At 36.0% G+C, this 15816-nt stretch overlaps 1 protein-coding gene across 1 annotated transcript in view; it reads right to left on the reverse strand.

Annotated features, from left to right (window-relative positions):
- The window catches only part of LOC113196504 (alpha-fetoprotein-like), a 41172-nt gene extending 26633 nt beyond the window's left edge, over positions 1-14539 (reverse strand). The window contains exons 1-7 of the mRNA XM_026408454.2: positions 14455-14539; positions 13020-13071; positions 12738-12879; positions 10852-11063; positions 8278-8410; positions 5195-5292; positions 4111-4240 (exon numbers count right to left, since the gene is read on the reverse strand). Of these exons, the coding sequence (XP_026264239.2) occupies positions 4111-4240; positions 5195-5292; positions 8278-8410; positions 10852-11063; positions 12738-12879; positions 13020-13071; positions 14455-14539 (852 nt within the window). The remainder of the gene's footprint in view (positions 1-4110; positions 4241-5194; positions 5293-8277; positions 8411-10851; positions 11064-12737; positions 12880-13019; positions 13072-14454) is intronic.
- Between the last annotated feature and the right edge of the window lie 1277 nt (positions 14540-15816).

Here is a 15816-nt window from a genome sequence, read left to right on the forward strand (position 1 = left end):
AACAGAGACAGGAGGGGGACTTTTTTGATGGCTTCATTCCGAACTTATTTTTTATTGTTATTAGTAGAAAACCAGGGGAAAAATTGGTACCTTAGAGGGCTTTATCTGTAGGCCAAAAAGGTCATTTATATTTACTCATTTTAGAAAGACATACTCACCTACTTGAACTTAGTCAATTTTCACAGCTCTTTTTAACATCTAGCAAAGAACATATGAGACAGACTTTATTATTGTTTCTATGTTTAGCCCCAGAAAAACACAAATGAAAAATTTGACTGTCTTTCTATTGTGATTCTTTTTGAGGGATTCCAATTTAGGGAGCATTTTGTCCCTGAGTCACATCACAATTTTTCCTTTATTGTATACATTCTATATTACTATCACACTTACATGTTTACTTATATATGCATCCAAATAATTGGGTGTGTATATAAATAAACTAGTCTCTGCATCTAAGGAATTTGCAATCTGGCTGGAGAGTCAAATAATTAAATAACAATCCTAATACATTATAATGTTAGATGTTGTAAGAGAAGTACACACATTTTTCTTTGGAAGCAAAAAGAGAGATTGGGAGTTCAGACTGGAGGGATGTCACAATAAAGATCTTCAATGATTTGAGTCTTGAAAGACAAATAGAAATTAATTTGAAGCAAGTGAAGAGGAAAAGAATTCTGGAATTATTTATCTTTATATATAAAGAATCTTAAAAGTATAAAAGCATGACATATTTGGGAAATGGAATAAATGGAGGGTGTTTGGAAGTTATTGAGAAAATTTTGTCAAGGAATGATGATGGGTGAATCAAATCAGTGATCGGACAGTAGAATGTAAAATATTTTAATAAACAATAAATAAGAATTAAAGGGGAGTGAGGAAAAATAACCTAGGATATAATATGGGATAAGGTTGATGATAGTATAATTTACTGAAACTGATATTCAGGGGAACTATCAGGTTTGAGGAGTGTGGTTACAAAAGGGAAGCCAAGGGCTGAGTAAGGAGAGCATCTGTTCAGGGAGCCCAAGCTGCCTATTAAGCTCCATCAAGATGACAACCTCCCCAAAGCATGGACACCTTGTGGCAGAGCCTATGGGGGAAAGCCAGTGAGGAGCCTGACTTGGATTGGCAAAGACCTGGGCAAGAAGCTGGAAGAACATGTCATCCTTGGTCAATTTCTGGTGATAAAGAAAGATGAAGATCTCTTCCAGGAATGGCTGAAGGACACATGGAGCGCCAACGTAAGCAGTCCCAGGACTGCTTTGGGTGCCTTCTTGTGATGTTCTCTGGGGGGCCCTCCATCCCCAGCCCCATTATCAAGTCTCCAGAGTTGGCAGCTGAGTGGGGGCTCCTTGTCCTCCACAAAGGAAAAGATTGCTGTTGTCTTTGGGAGTTCTCTCCCCTCACCATTTCAATCTTTTTGGAATTTTTGCTCTGGGATGCAACTCCCTTTCTTTCCCTGCCAGTTCCATGGAAACCATTAACCAGCCTTTCTGATTAGATTCCTGGTCTCTTCCCTCATCCCCACCTTCAACTCTGGTTGGTTTGATGCCCTTTGTCACCTTTTGGGCATAGCAGTCACTGTCCTTGTCAAGTTTTTTAGATCAATAAAGTCGATGGACTTCAAAAAAAAAAGGGGGGGGGGAGCCAAAGAGGGACAGGGTTACATGTGAGGCACTGGGTTTGATCCTCAGCACCACACTAAAAAATACAAATAAATTTTAAAAAGGTAGTGTATCTATCTACAACTAAAAAAAAATGTTTTAAAAAAGGAAGCCAAAGAATTTGCTATGGATATGTAGAGTTTAAGATGATGTAAGGCATCTATGAAGCATCTAGGAGGAGATTTCCTCTAACAAGTTGGGGGTATAAACTAATGTCTCAGGAAAAAAGAATAGAATGAAGGTACAAATCTGAGAGTAGTAACTTTAGCTGAAACTAAATTACAAGTCAAGTGTGCTTCAGGGAAAGTGTGCCTCAATTAAGCAAGCACCATGCTCTCAGTGGCTCAACAAACACAAGGTCATCTCTCTCCAAAAGTCCCAGCAGGGAGGAAAGGTATATGTCCTCTAGCAGTAGTTCTGGGAAGTTGGCTGACAGAGGCTTTGCCATATCCAACCTGTGCCTTCCAATGTACCCTTCAGCATTAAAATCTACCAGGTATTGGGGGGATTGTAGAATATAGCCAGGAGGTTTCTATGGGTCAGACCTAGAAAAGGCATAGACCACCTCTGAACAAAACTAGTTTTGAGACAGTCAGGAAATAGAGTTCATGGCCCAGCAACCACCCTGGACTGTGGAAAAGGAGACTGAATCCTTTGCCAGACAACAATATCTGCAGCAGAACTTATAGGGTAAGAAAAAGAAAGGTCAGCTGATATTGTGGCACATGCCTGTGATCCCAGTGATCCAGGAGGGTGAGATAGAAGTATCACAAGTTCAAGACTAGTCTCAGCAACTTAGCAAGACCCTGTCACAAAATAAAAAATAAAAGGGCTAGAAATGTGACTCAGTGGTTAAGCACCCTGTGGGTTCAATCCCCAGTACACAAAAAAAATTAAATAAAATAAAGCCACTAACACATCTGTCTAGAATATCAATTTTTAAAGGGTAGTAAAAAAAGAGAAAAATTTTGATGAATGCAACTGTAAGAATATAGACATTCTAAGATGAAAAACTTTTCCCACCATCTTTTGTGGAAGAATAAATTGTTGCATTGAATGACAGATAAAATCTTAAAGACAGAGCTATCTTGACTTTGCTACTTCCTGGCTCTGCAACTTTATCAAGTTGCTTCATCTCTTTGTATCTCAATTTTCTAATCTATAAAACGGGTATAAAAATAATACTTGACATGGCTATGGTAATTAAATGAATTGATATTTCTTAAGATCAAGGAACAAAGCCTAGTACAAACTAAATGCTATAAAATGGTTTATCAAATTTTAAAAAAGTGATTTCTATATAATCTTAGAAAGTTGTTCCTATAGTGCTATGAAGTCAGGGAATGAGAGAACCTAACTGAATTGTGTTGACTGGCTGATATAAAAAATGTTAAACTATATTAATTTATGTCACTTAATATTAATGTTCATTATAGACATACTGCTTTGTAACATAATGCTGTGAAATAACATGGTAGGATGCAATGATCTCTTCGAGAAAATAGTGAAAACCTTCTTATACAATGTTTATAGTAGCACAATTTTCAATAGCCAAGCTACAGAACCAACCCAGGTGCCCTTCAATAAGTGAATGAATAAATCAAATGGAGTATTACACAATGGAGTATTAATTAGTCATAAAACATTTGCCAGTAAATGGATGGATCTGGAGACTGTCAAGCCAAGTCAGTCTCCAAAGACCAAAGATCAAATGTTTTCACTGATATGTGGAAGCTAACCCACGCTAGGTGGAGGGGGTTTTGGAGAATAGAAGGTCAGTGTGTAGACAAAGGGGATTGAAGAGAAGTGGGGGGAGGATGGGAATAGGAAAGACAGTGGAATGAATCTGACATGACTTTCCTATGTACATACATGAATACACCACAGTGAATCTCACCATCAAGTGCATCCACAAGAAATTAATTAAAAAAAAACTGTAGGCAAATGGCATAAAGATCAATATAGAGAAGGAATGAGGGTGTAGGGAAAGGAAGGGGAAGGAGAGGTAATGGGGTTTGAACTAGAACATGACAGATTCCATGCTTTTATTATTAAAATGGATTCTATTATTACCTATAACTAAAAAGAACCTAATAATAATAATAATAATAAAGAAATGGGGCTGAGGGTGTACTTCAGTGGTAGAGCCCTTGACTAGCATGTGTGAGGGGCCCTGGATTTCAACCCCAGCAGCAGCACAGAAATAAACAAACAAACAAGCATATAAGTAAATTAAAATAAAAGAAGTAAGAAAGTAAAGAAAGGAGAGAAGAAAAATTACTACATGAGCTGGGAACAGAGAGGAGGAAGACAGCATTCTACTGATAATATTGAGAAATCATCCTTATTTTTCTAGATCAATTATTATTACTGTATTACTGTACCATTATTTAAGAATTCTAAGCTGTCTAAAGAATAAAGTGAGTTTCAGGAAAAAGATTCTTACCCTACCAAGAGCACACGCAACTGTGTTTCCTTCACAGCAGGTCTCATGCAGATTTTTAACATCAGTGGTCAGTTTGGCAATTTCAGAAAAATTAGATTTAGGTTGTTTTTTAGTGAGCAGAACCAATTCCCTGAAAAGAAAAATAACACATTTTAAACAGTATTTTGAACTTTATCATTTCTAAAATTAGTTCTAGTTCATCAAGTAACCAAAAGAAGAGAAATGTATTTGCAAATGTGAAGAGAGAACATTACAAATGCATTCTACTCCTTCAGTGATAGCAGCCAGAGATCAAGTCACAGAAACAAGCAATTAAACATCATGTAAAATATGGCAATTTTCATCATTTTAGTGATCTCTTAAAGAACTTGAGTTGCTTAGCGAGGCAATGAAATGCAAGGCTAGCTAGGCTTGGAAATGTCTGACTTCCCACTTAAACCTTGTCAACATCAAAGCAGAGATTATGAGGCTGGGCCCTTACTTCAGTGGACAAGGGAATAACTTCCCTGAAATCTCTCTGGTCTTTCCGTGGAAGGATAACTGAGCTCCCAGGAAGTTCACTGTTGTCCTAAATTAAGGAAGAAGGCAATGTAAGAAAGATGCCTATCTTCATGGGTTAACTTGGACAGAAAAGCCATCTGGACCAGAAAGGAGGCAGCTGAGCAGCATCAAATTCTCTATCTCCACCCTCAAAAGCACTCCTCGATTTTTCTATTTTACATGGTGTTGGAGCCAAAATCTTTCCTATCTTCCAAAAGAAAAGAATACCTTTTGTCCTCTAACCTTTAGCGGGCTGAAATTTTTAGTAAATGCCTGTATCTGAATGTTAAAATCTTTGATTCTCTGAAGAAGAAATGAAGGGATTGAAGCAAATGGGAAAACTTGAAGCAGGAGACAGTGGGGGCAGTTGGGTATTATGCAATTTCATCCACAGCCTTGTGTGCTCTATTTGAACAGGCAAGTAACACGTTTAGAGAAAGATTCCAGGTTTCTATTGACAGACTCTGCTAAGTGAGAGGGTAAATGATTTTTCAAGTTTAGTCAAAAGAGCAACAAAGTCCACAAATCCACACAGATAACTTACACAGCTTTTGCTACTTTGTGGTTGAATTTAACCCCAATTTCACATAAATGATGATGTCTCAAAGATATTTCTCTAATGTATTTTCTGATGGGTTCTAGCTGTAAATAGAGAAACAGTATATCAAAGAAATATGATAGTAACAGAAAACATTAATCTCAGCATTAGTAAAAAACCAAGGAAAGAAAAATAAATATTATATATCTTCTCGAAATTAGAAAGTCTTCCACTGAATACTTAAGAGGGCAAAATGTAAAAGCATTAACATGGATTTTCTTGTGAAATAGAATCTTGCTTCCCTAGAGATCACTTGTCCCAGAACCTCAAACATTTGGAATATAAATGAAAACAAGAAAGTGAACAAATAAAAACTTGGAGAGTCACCAGAATGAATTTCAATAATGTCTTACAGTTGTATTTTGCTTTTATCAAAGTTATTAACCTTGCCATCCTGGACAAGTCTCATGCTGCTTAACTAAAATGTGCCTTGTTTGCAATATCTATTAATTAACTTCTCCTCCACATGTTCTTCTTTTGTTTTGATTTGTTTTTGCAGTACTGGAGATTGAACGCAGAGACTTTTATCCCTACTCAGCTACATCCCAGCCCCTTTTTAAAATTTTGAGACAGGGTTTTTAGTTGCCCAGCCTGGTCTTGAACTTGCAATCCTCTTGCCTGAACCTCCCATGAAGCTTGGATTATAGCCGTTGCCACTATGCCCAGCTAAATGTTGATATTCTTTTACTCAGATTTCTACTTTTGAAGCTATGACAAATTTCCATGAATAAATAAAATCATAATTATGCAAAAATAAATGCATACATGCTTTTTATGATAGCAAAATTTTGAGACAATAAAATAACACAACTTCAGAGTGACAGTTAAATAAGGCACATTATTTTTGAGAAATTTATATTTCTAATAAAAACAGGAATGTTTACGCTCTGATAAAAATTGTATGTTCAGTGTGATTGCAACCACGTTTAAAATAAAATCTGTGAGGAAATCGGTGAACATAAGACATTATTATTATTAAAGAAAATATACCCCAATTGTCATCTCTATGTGGTAGAAATAGAATATTTAAAATTTTCCAAAAAGTTCTGTTTTCATTTAAAACATTATATTGGCCATATATTATTTTTTCCTATGAGTAACTGTGCCTTACAGTGATATTTTCAAAAACAAGACAAATAATGTATATAAAGGCAATATTCAAACCACAAAACTATCATGATAATAATAGCTTGACTTGAATATTATCAAATACAAGTTAATTTTATTTTATAGCCAATTATGGATTGTTATTATTTATTATAATTTATTATTTATTATTATTTATTATATACACTCATTCAAAATCAAGTATAAATAAGATCATCCACTTTTACATAATAGAGTTTTAACTCATAGATTCCATTCTCTGATCATAGACATAAGTTTTACACAATTGATTATGTAACTTTCTCTAAGGAAGCAACAAGAGTTACTAGGAACAGAAGTCCTAGCAGTTGCCACACTATAAATATCACCAAGTGAGGAGGAGGGGGAAAGATTTCTTAGCTAACTTACAACACCTGCTTGTGTTTAACAACACGGGGAAATTTAGGACAAATCTCCCCTGGAAAAAATCTAATTATAAAAGACTTTATAATTAAAACATAAATACATGCAAGTTATTTACAAAATTCACCTCCATGGGGGGGGGCATCCTTCAGAAATGCTGGGTATTGAGATATGTCTCTGCATGATAACTGGCTTTGGGGTTTTTAATTAATATGAAACCAAAAGAAGTAAAAATGGCTATCTTGCTTAGGAATTTGGAATAGACTTCTGACAAAACTGGAGTTTACCAAGAGAAGAATGAGGAGGGAAATAGGAAATATATATAAATAGATTTAAGGAAAACAGCTACAATCATTGAGTACTTAGCCTATGCAAGAAACATCATTTAATTTAATTTCTGACAGACAAGGAAAAGCTGATTAATGAAATAAAATTGTCCTATTCTAAAATATGAGGTTTAGAGGAAATGAGATAATTTCTCAATGAGAAGTTCAAAGAAGACAGCAAGGAAAAAGTGGCACTGCATTTAGTCTTGAGGAATTCATCAAAATGATTGCTAAACTAATATTCATTTTTAGCATGACTTTTGGAAAATTGACCTAGTATCCCTTCAGTAAAATAAAGATGATCACTTTATGTTAATATTTAGAACCTTTAGTGAAAATGCAAAAAAAACCCCTTTACAATGGAACTACTTACTGATTCACATCTATACAATGAAGGAGGAAAGGCCACATAACAAAGTTGCTTGTCAGATGTATTTTCCAAAGGTGGCTAAAACAACATCTCATACCCCATGTTCTTACAAAGAGACCTCAACAATCCTCCCATCAAGAGGTAAGGTAGGTATATGGTCCCCTCCAAATGAGTGAGGTTTCATAGTGTTTCAACCAGTAGAGCATGGCAAAAATGACTTCTGACACTAGATACAAAGGACCAAGCAACTTGGTCTTTATCCATTACACAATGCCTTGAAGCCTTAAGCTACAAGTCCTCTGCATCCAACTGCCCTCAGGCTGTTATGCTATGAGGAAGCCCAAACTTACCCAGGGCAGAGATACTGCATGGAGAGACATTTGATATTTTATAAGGAAAAAAAAAGATGGCAAACCAATGCCCAGTGCTTCAGCTTGAAGCCACATGAATTATCATGAGCCAAAAACCTCCAGATGAGCTATTTCCTGAATTCCTTATTCCCCAAAATTATAAGAGATAATTAACTGATAGTTATTGAGTTATTAAGTTTGGAGGTGTTTTATTATGCAGGAATAGTGGCTGGAATATTAAATATTTATTATTTATTAGGAAGTAATATCTATGTTATAGTATGCTTCTCAAATCTTACTGATTGGATGAATTACCTGTGTATCTTGTTAAAATGAAATCAGTTTAGTAGGTCTAGAGAACAGCTTCCAACTTTGCATTTCTAACAAGCTGCCAGGGGATGAGTATGCTGCTCATCCAGAGTCACACTTGCCATAGCAAGGCCCTAAACAGCAGTTGGCCCGTGTCTATTATACCTTTATCTGCAGGCATTCGGTCTTATTTTCCTCTTGACAACATGACTGAATAGCTGTTTTGTAGCAAGCAGACATGGTCAGGATAGTGGGTCCATATAAGTATGGATGCCTTCTAGAAATTTCATAACTGTACCTGTAATTTGACAAACACAAAATTGTATAATTTGGAATTCAAGAATTAATGGTGACACTATTTCTTAAAAACAGAATTCCTTTCATTTTATTGACCTGAAACTTCTAGAAATGCATAGTGATTCAGATGAAATAGCACACTTTGCTTAAATGCTTCACATCTTCACTGTGGACAGATCACTGTGAGGTTGGTCAGACATTCCTTGAATGCCCATGAAGTGACCAAGGCCTGTGGGAAAAGAAAACTCAGTAATATAACTTCCCACTTTTTTATAGAGTGGAATGTAGAAAGTTCAAGAGTCTAAACTGAATTGTAAACAGTGCTGCATAAGAATTAAATTTAGAAGAATTGACAGGTACACAGAAGTCTCTTACGATCTTTCAGAAGTCCTTTCTAGACTATGAGAGTTAACACCATTGACCTTCAAGGTGTGTTGTTCAGTGCATTCATTTGTTTCTAAATTCCCAATAATCATTTCCTCTTACTAGTCTTCAAGGCTTATTCAAGACCTACCTGGACACACATGCAAATATACTCAACAAAAGGCAAATCACAGATAGAAAGTGGTTTGATGCTCACACAAATATATTTTCTCTTCCTGTGTGCACAGGAAGACTACCTTTCCAGTCTCTCTTCCACTTAAATTGAGAACATGAAACTGAGTTCTGGCGGATAAAATATGAATAGGTATTCTATGTACCCCTTCTCAGCTTGGCCATTCATTGCTTTGTGAAATTCCTAACTATCTTTCTGTTGGAAAGATAGTTACTGTGGAGGAGAATGGTCAGGATTTGAGGTGAGCTGGAATGAGCTGAGCTATCAGGTGTCAAAGTAGCCAAGTATGACTTAGAAGCCAAAATTGAAGTAACAGTTACACCTTTCATCATTTACCAGCATCATAAAAAACAAGGGCTAAATTGAAGAAAGTACCAATTTCCCTCTGTCCCATTTTTTTCCCATGTCCCAGGGAAAAGGATCCGGTGGATCAGCATAGATCAGTATAGATGTGGGGTCTGCTCATCCCTGAGGGAGTCCCCAAAAAAGGCATCCTGGAGCAAGAGAAAGAGGAAGAGGGAAAAGGCTAGAATGGAAAAGTCAGAGCGGAGAAATGTCTTCAATTTTCTCCTTTCATTCCTTAGTAACAGGATTTTCGCAGAGGTACACTGGGAATGCCTCTGCAGAAGGTCCTCTAGAAGGAGGTCTTGAAACAGGCAGCTGAACTAGGGATGCAGCTGTGGGTGGGAGCATAGCAGCCACATGGCAGTCGAGGCCTGCGTCCTTGACTGCAACACCCTTTAGGCTCTGCCGTGCACTGGCTGTGTACCCATTCCGGTGCCAGGAGGGACTCTGAGATGGCCAGTTGTTGGGCATGAAACTGTGGTCAATGATAGCCTATGTTAACACTTTAATAAATGAGTAGTTAAGCTCATGTTTGGATTCCCAGCTGGTCTCCCCTAACATGAGGCATGTTGGAACTTGCCTGACTCCTTTATCCCCGAGTCCTTCCTCCCTAATGTCTGATACAATTTAATTCCTTCTTGAAGTTTCAGAAAGATCCGGAAGCATTTCTACCTCATATGGGTGAAGTAAAGGCGTTTAAGCCATTCATCATCCAGTTTCCCTGTCTCCTTTTCATGCCTGGTCTGGATTGCATGTCTAAAACCTAAAATCAAATCACTGCTTGGTTTCTACAGTCTATCATCTGCCTTATTCTTCATGTCTGAGCCTGTCTTGACTAATATAGCCAGAACTGCATTCTTTGAGAGTCAAAGTCTCATATTTCCCCGTCCTTTTCTGACTGTAAACCCCAATTGCTTGCTAGTACCCTCTTCAGACTCATCATATGAATGCTGTGCCAAGGAGGACTCCAAATTATGAGCTCAGCAACACATTTGCTGGAGTGCTATCCACTCCACATGGAAATTACAGAGCCAGGATTTTTAAGTTGAAAACTCATTTCTATCTAACCTACAACTGCTGCTTATTTCTAGGCTCTCAATGACAGACTTTTTCTTCATGCTTGTCAGATAACCTCTCTGCTCCTTATCATTGACCCTCCCTAATGCTGGTCCCTATTACCTGGTCTCTGTCTCTACCTGTTTATTATGTTTTGCCTACTTGGCTGCCTATTTGACTGTACCTTCCAATATCATTTGCTGTTGATCTGCCTAATCTAGCTCTCAAGAAGATGAGTCTTATAGGTCCTATTCATTTTTAGTTTATTTCACACAGAGAGATTTTTTTTTGTCCTGTTGTTCAATAGAATAGTAACTGTCATTATGAGGGAGAAAAAATATATATATATAGTGTCTCAAATTTTTAATTTAATTCCATGTAATAAAACATTGTATCCTCAGAGGAACTTAAATTTTAAAAATAATCTGTCTTCAATGTTGGAAAATACTCTCCTTCAAAGACAATGTCAAATAAAGATGGCTTACCTCTCCTTCATGGTCACTTGATTTTCTTTGTCCATTTCACAGATCATCTCAGGCTTTAGACTTTGGAATCCATCCTTGTGATCTCCATAATCTTTTTTATAGAATAAGAAGCACTTGAGCCTTGCTGTGCTATTTGTATTACAACAGTTAGTAAACAGGTATTTGGCAAGCATTCCTTGGTTGTCACAAATATGCTCTAGGAAGCTGGTCATCTATAGGAAGAATGATGACTTAGAGGGGAGAGTCTATGTAATTGACACTCCTGACTGCAGGAAAGTTAAGAAATTATTATAAAGAAGAAGAAACTAAGTATATCACATTAAACTAGTCCCTAGGTGCAGCTCTTTTGAGCAGAAGCCTTTTAGGTTAGAGGACTTTAACCTAAATTTAAGTCTAAATTCCCAAATTTGGACTTTAACCAAGTAGAATTTTTCATTCTCCCTTTTCCAAAGCAATTGTTTCATTTTCAAACAGTGGAGTTACTAAAATAAATAAACGTAAGCCAGAATGTTTAGGCAAGTTATATTTATTTTTTAAAACTCATCTATATTTATCATCCTTTAAAGTAGAATGTGACTTTGGTACTACATTTCCATTCATAAGCCTTACTCTTGAGTTTTTCAAATGGCTTTATAACAGCCTTAGGAAGGTTTATAGTTTTGTTTCTCTGAGTACTTTGGAAGACAAACCCTGTAGAGAGTTCCTCCCATCCAGTTACTTCAGTTTCACATACGTCTAAGGCACTGGTACATGCAGAATTTGTAACTCTAGGGGAAGGGAAGTTTAAAAAGTGGATCCTAACAAAATGAAATTCAAAGGTCAAGGTATATGTAAAGAGAATGATTTGCCAAGAAATAGGTTTCATTACTTCCAAATAGCTTTCATTACTTCTTTAGTTTTGTTTCCATGAGAACTTATATTGGGAAATGAACTTTGAAGCAATGTGTATTTGTTTTCAAATATCCACATCGAAATACAATAATTTTGGTTAGCTTTCAAATACTTTTAAGTGGCAATAAATGTGTGGGATTCAGTAAACCTTAAGTGACATTTGTTTTCAGATGTGAGGGATAAGAGCAGAAACATTTCATCTTTTGAAATGGAAATAAGTAGGAATCACAATAAAACAGTGACACTATAAAATGAGACATTGATAGAAGAACTTCATTTCAAATGTGTTTCAAATGAGACTGATGACTTTTCTGTCTATTCAGAATCCAGTAAAAATATATAGGTAGGTTTTAGCCTTAAGAAGATGAAGTTTAAAAAAATGTAGATAAAGAAGAAAAATGGTTTACATTTTAAATTATTTAGCATGAGAATAATGGATCAAAATGTGTGTTGTAAAAAGAAAAAAAATGTGTGTTGTAAGACCATGTTGGTGTTTATCAAGAATCTCTTGAGGAAATCCTGATTTTGAGGGAATTTGCTATCACAAGAGAGACATAGTTTATAAAGAAATAATAATAATTCCCACAACTCTTTACTAACTGGGAAAGCAGTCTGTAATATTATTCACTTCTTTCTTCTTTTTTATGCCCTCTCAGAGACTTTTTATAATTAATACTCCAATTTCCCAGAATTCTTTAAATGAGGATGTCAGATAATAGTGCTTAGAGACTCAGAGCAACTAACAAGTTAGCACATTGTGCTCAAGGTATAAATCCTTCTCTTGAGGGTTTGGTTCTCAGAATCTGGTGTCCCAGGATGAACTGATAAAATGTAGGTTTATAAACCTACAGAGATTATGTCTGAGCTGTGACTCTACATATTCTTGCTTTACAATCCCCTACCTAATTATAGCAACCCTCTCTTCATAGCAACACCTCTTGTTTACAATATAGTTTTAAAAAGAGAAAAAAAGAAGCAGTCTATGATTCACCTACCAACTGATGAGCACATTCTGTGGCTGACACATGTGATTTAAAATTCTTGCACTTTTCCACAAGATCTAGTAACTGTTGAGCCACAGTTTGTATTTCTTCATAAGTTGCTTTCTGAAGAAACTGAGCAATCATAATGCTGGTACTGAAACATATTGGTGATTGTTAAAGATAGAATCAAACCCTTTTTCTCTGTTGTTTTTTTATTATATCACTGTTGCTTCACCCCCACCCAAAACTGTATTTTTAAATTTCAAACAAAAGAATATTAATGATAAAACTCACAGGTCTTTTAAATTCTCTTCCACATAATTTTGGGTACTAAGATGCTGCATGGCTGAAAAATAAAATTTCATTTGCTGATGAGCTGGGTGCTTGCAACTCCCACATTCATTTATTGAAGTCCTAACCCTCAGAGAGATGGTATTAAAGGTGGGGACTTCTAAGAGGTCATTAAGGGGAATGTCTTTTAAGCAAGGCCCAAGGAGCTCATTCTTTCTTCCTACCATGTGAGAACATAGCAAGAAGGCATTATTTCTGAATCATACAGTGAATTTACACAAGATACAAATATAAGAGTACTTACCAGATCCAGAATCTGACAACATCTTGATATTGGACTTCCCAGACTCCAGTACTGTAAAAAATAAATTTCTGATGTTTATAATCTTCTGAATTCATGGTATTTTATTATAGCATCCCAGATGGACTAAGACATTTAGAAAAGAGGAAAATTTCCAAATTTAAATCTCCCTTTAAATTCTTCAATCTGTATGTACATAATAATAAATTTTTGGATCTATTCTTAATTGCCATAATGAATAAGATGAATGACCAGAATATGTTTTCACTGATCTTTAAACTGTTTTCTATGAATGATTTATTTATATTCAAACATATTGTGTAGCTGAACTCTATCATTGGTCTACAAATAAGCTGCATATGGTTGTGTTGACACTTCTGAGTTAATTAAATTTGATGATTTGGTTATTAAACTCTTTAATTAGATGTTATTAACACACCCACAGTTAAATATTAGCATGGGAAACAAAATTGTAAACATTAACACCTTGTCAGGCTTAATTTGATAGAGAAGATGTCTTACACCTCTGATTTGCCCACCACCCTACCATAAACAGTGTCTTCCTTCTTATACTAAGAGCTTCTAAAGGACTTGGCAGCTATTTACTAAATAAACAGACCATTATTAGTTGCTATATTAAGATGAGAAAGGCTTAGGAGAGAGCTATCCTAAGTTCAACTTCTATTTGTAGAAAATATCTTAAGCTCTGTGAGTTTATTTCTCTAGCTGTAAATGTACATATCATATCAGGTGGTCAAGATTAAATAAAAAGTGTGAAGTACCAAACATTGGGTTGGCACATAACAGATACTGAATAATGAAGCTTATAATGTTATTGCTGTTACCATTCATATTATTTCTCTGCCTAAACTCCTTTATCCAATTTCCAATATTGGTTTGCTTCTCTGACCTAAAGTGAAAGTAAGGCTAAAGTGAGATGTTCCTGTATGTTTTGCCTTGGTGCATTTCCTTTTTCTGACTTCATCCCACATGCTAATGTTCAGCAATTTTCAGTGATTCTACTGACAGCATGACTGCTGAGACAGTAAGTCTTTCCACGTGTATTTTCATAGTCATTATGCCTACTTGCCTTAGCCTTACACATGTGATGTGTAAGTTATCAGTAGGATTTCCTACCTGCATGTAGTAAACTTGTCTGAAGAATTTGACATTTAATGTAGCTGAAGAAAACAAGAAAACATATGGGTTTAAGAATCTTCATTATTTCAGATGAATCTTTATGGAAGATGTTCTGTCATTTGAAAGAAATGAAGAATTTATTTATATTCTTTTTGAGGATTGACTGTTAACAATTAACTTTTCTGGCTAATATTTTTTTCTAAGTCCACTTTGACCCTAAAGAGAATTGAGGAAATCCATGACAATGAAGAAATATTATTGATGGATTGCATTCTTTAGTGCTACTGGATATTAAAACAAGTCATGTCAATCTTGTTTGTTCCAAGATTACAAAATGCAGGCCTTGTAATAAAATAATAAACACCTTTGGTAAATACTAGACTGCAATATCTTATTTCCTAGAAATTCTTATTGACACGTACAAAGTTCTGAAGTGTCAAGGGAGACAGTAAACATGTGCTACCCTAGCTTAAGTAAATGGTCAGGGCCCAGGTGTCAATGCTGGGCATATTTACAAGACCCTGGAAAAAGAGGAGTTTCAAGTCCCACATGCATTGGGAGCAACTCCAAGGAATTGGGACCTAATTTATTAAATGCTTACTATGGATGAGAGATACATTTTCCTGAAAACAACCCCCAAATCTGTTATTTAGATTTGGAACATATTAGCTTTTGGTTGAGGATACAGGTGGCCCTATGTGGTAGAAAGCCAAGGTTGGCAAAGAGAAGACTATGTTTGATCAGTTTCCACCATCGTTTCTGGGATCTTCTAAATAGTCCTAATGCTCAGTGTCTCTTCTGTCACTCGTCCTTAGAGCTGTTCCCTTGACTTCTTACTATAAGCCTCCAGGAACTATCAGATGGAACTTTTAAACTAAGTTCCATCCTTTGGGTGAATACTGTCAGACTGTTACCTACCGAGGTCGTGACTAACTGACCAGTAAACTCTTCTCCTCCGAGCCAAGCTCAACCTTAGAATTATAAGAGCACAGTGCTATGGGCAGCCACTATTGATGGACTGGAGTTGACACTGAAGGGACAAAAAGCATCATAAACTAATTTTTCCTTGTAAAAATAATAAGTGACCCAAATTCTCCATGGTGGTCCTCATTTCAGAAACATTTGCAATCACTAGAATGAGATTTTTGATCCAAAAATGTGTTAAGCCTAATGATAGTGATTTATCGTGGAATTTCAGACCTTAGGAAAGTGAATTCATGGGGATTATTTAAGTGAATAAGCTGGTTTGTGGAACGTCACTCAACGGATTCCACAGAATTTGCTCTTTAACAAAGGAAGCTCTCCAGGCTGGCCTTTAAAATAAAAAATGGAAGGTATACAAATACAAGATTTAGTGAT

The sequence above is a fragment of the Urocitellus parryii genome, chromosome 10 (genome assembly GCF_045843805.1).
Source record: "Urocitellus parryii isolate mUroPar1 chromosome 10, mUroPar1.hap1, whole genome shotgun sequence".
NCBI classification, from domain to species: Eukaryota; Metazoa; Chordata; class Mammalia; order Rodentia; family Sciuridae; genus Urocitellus; species Urocitellus parryii.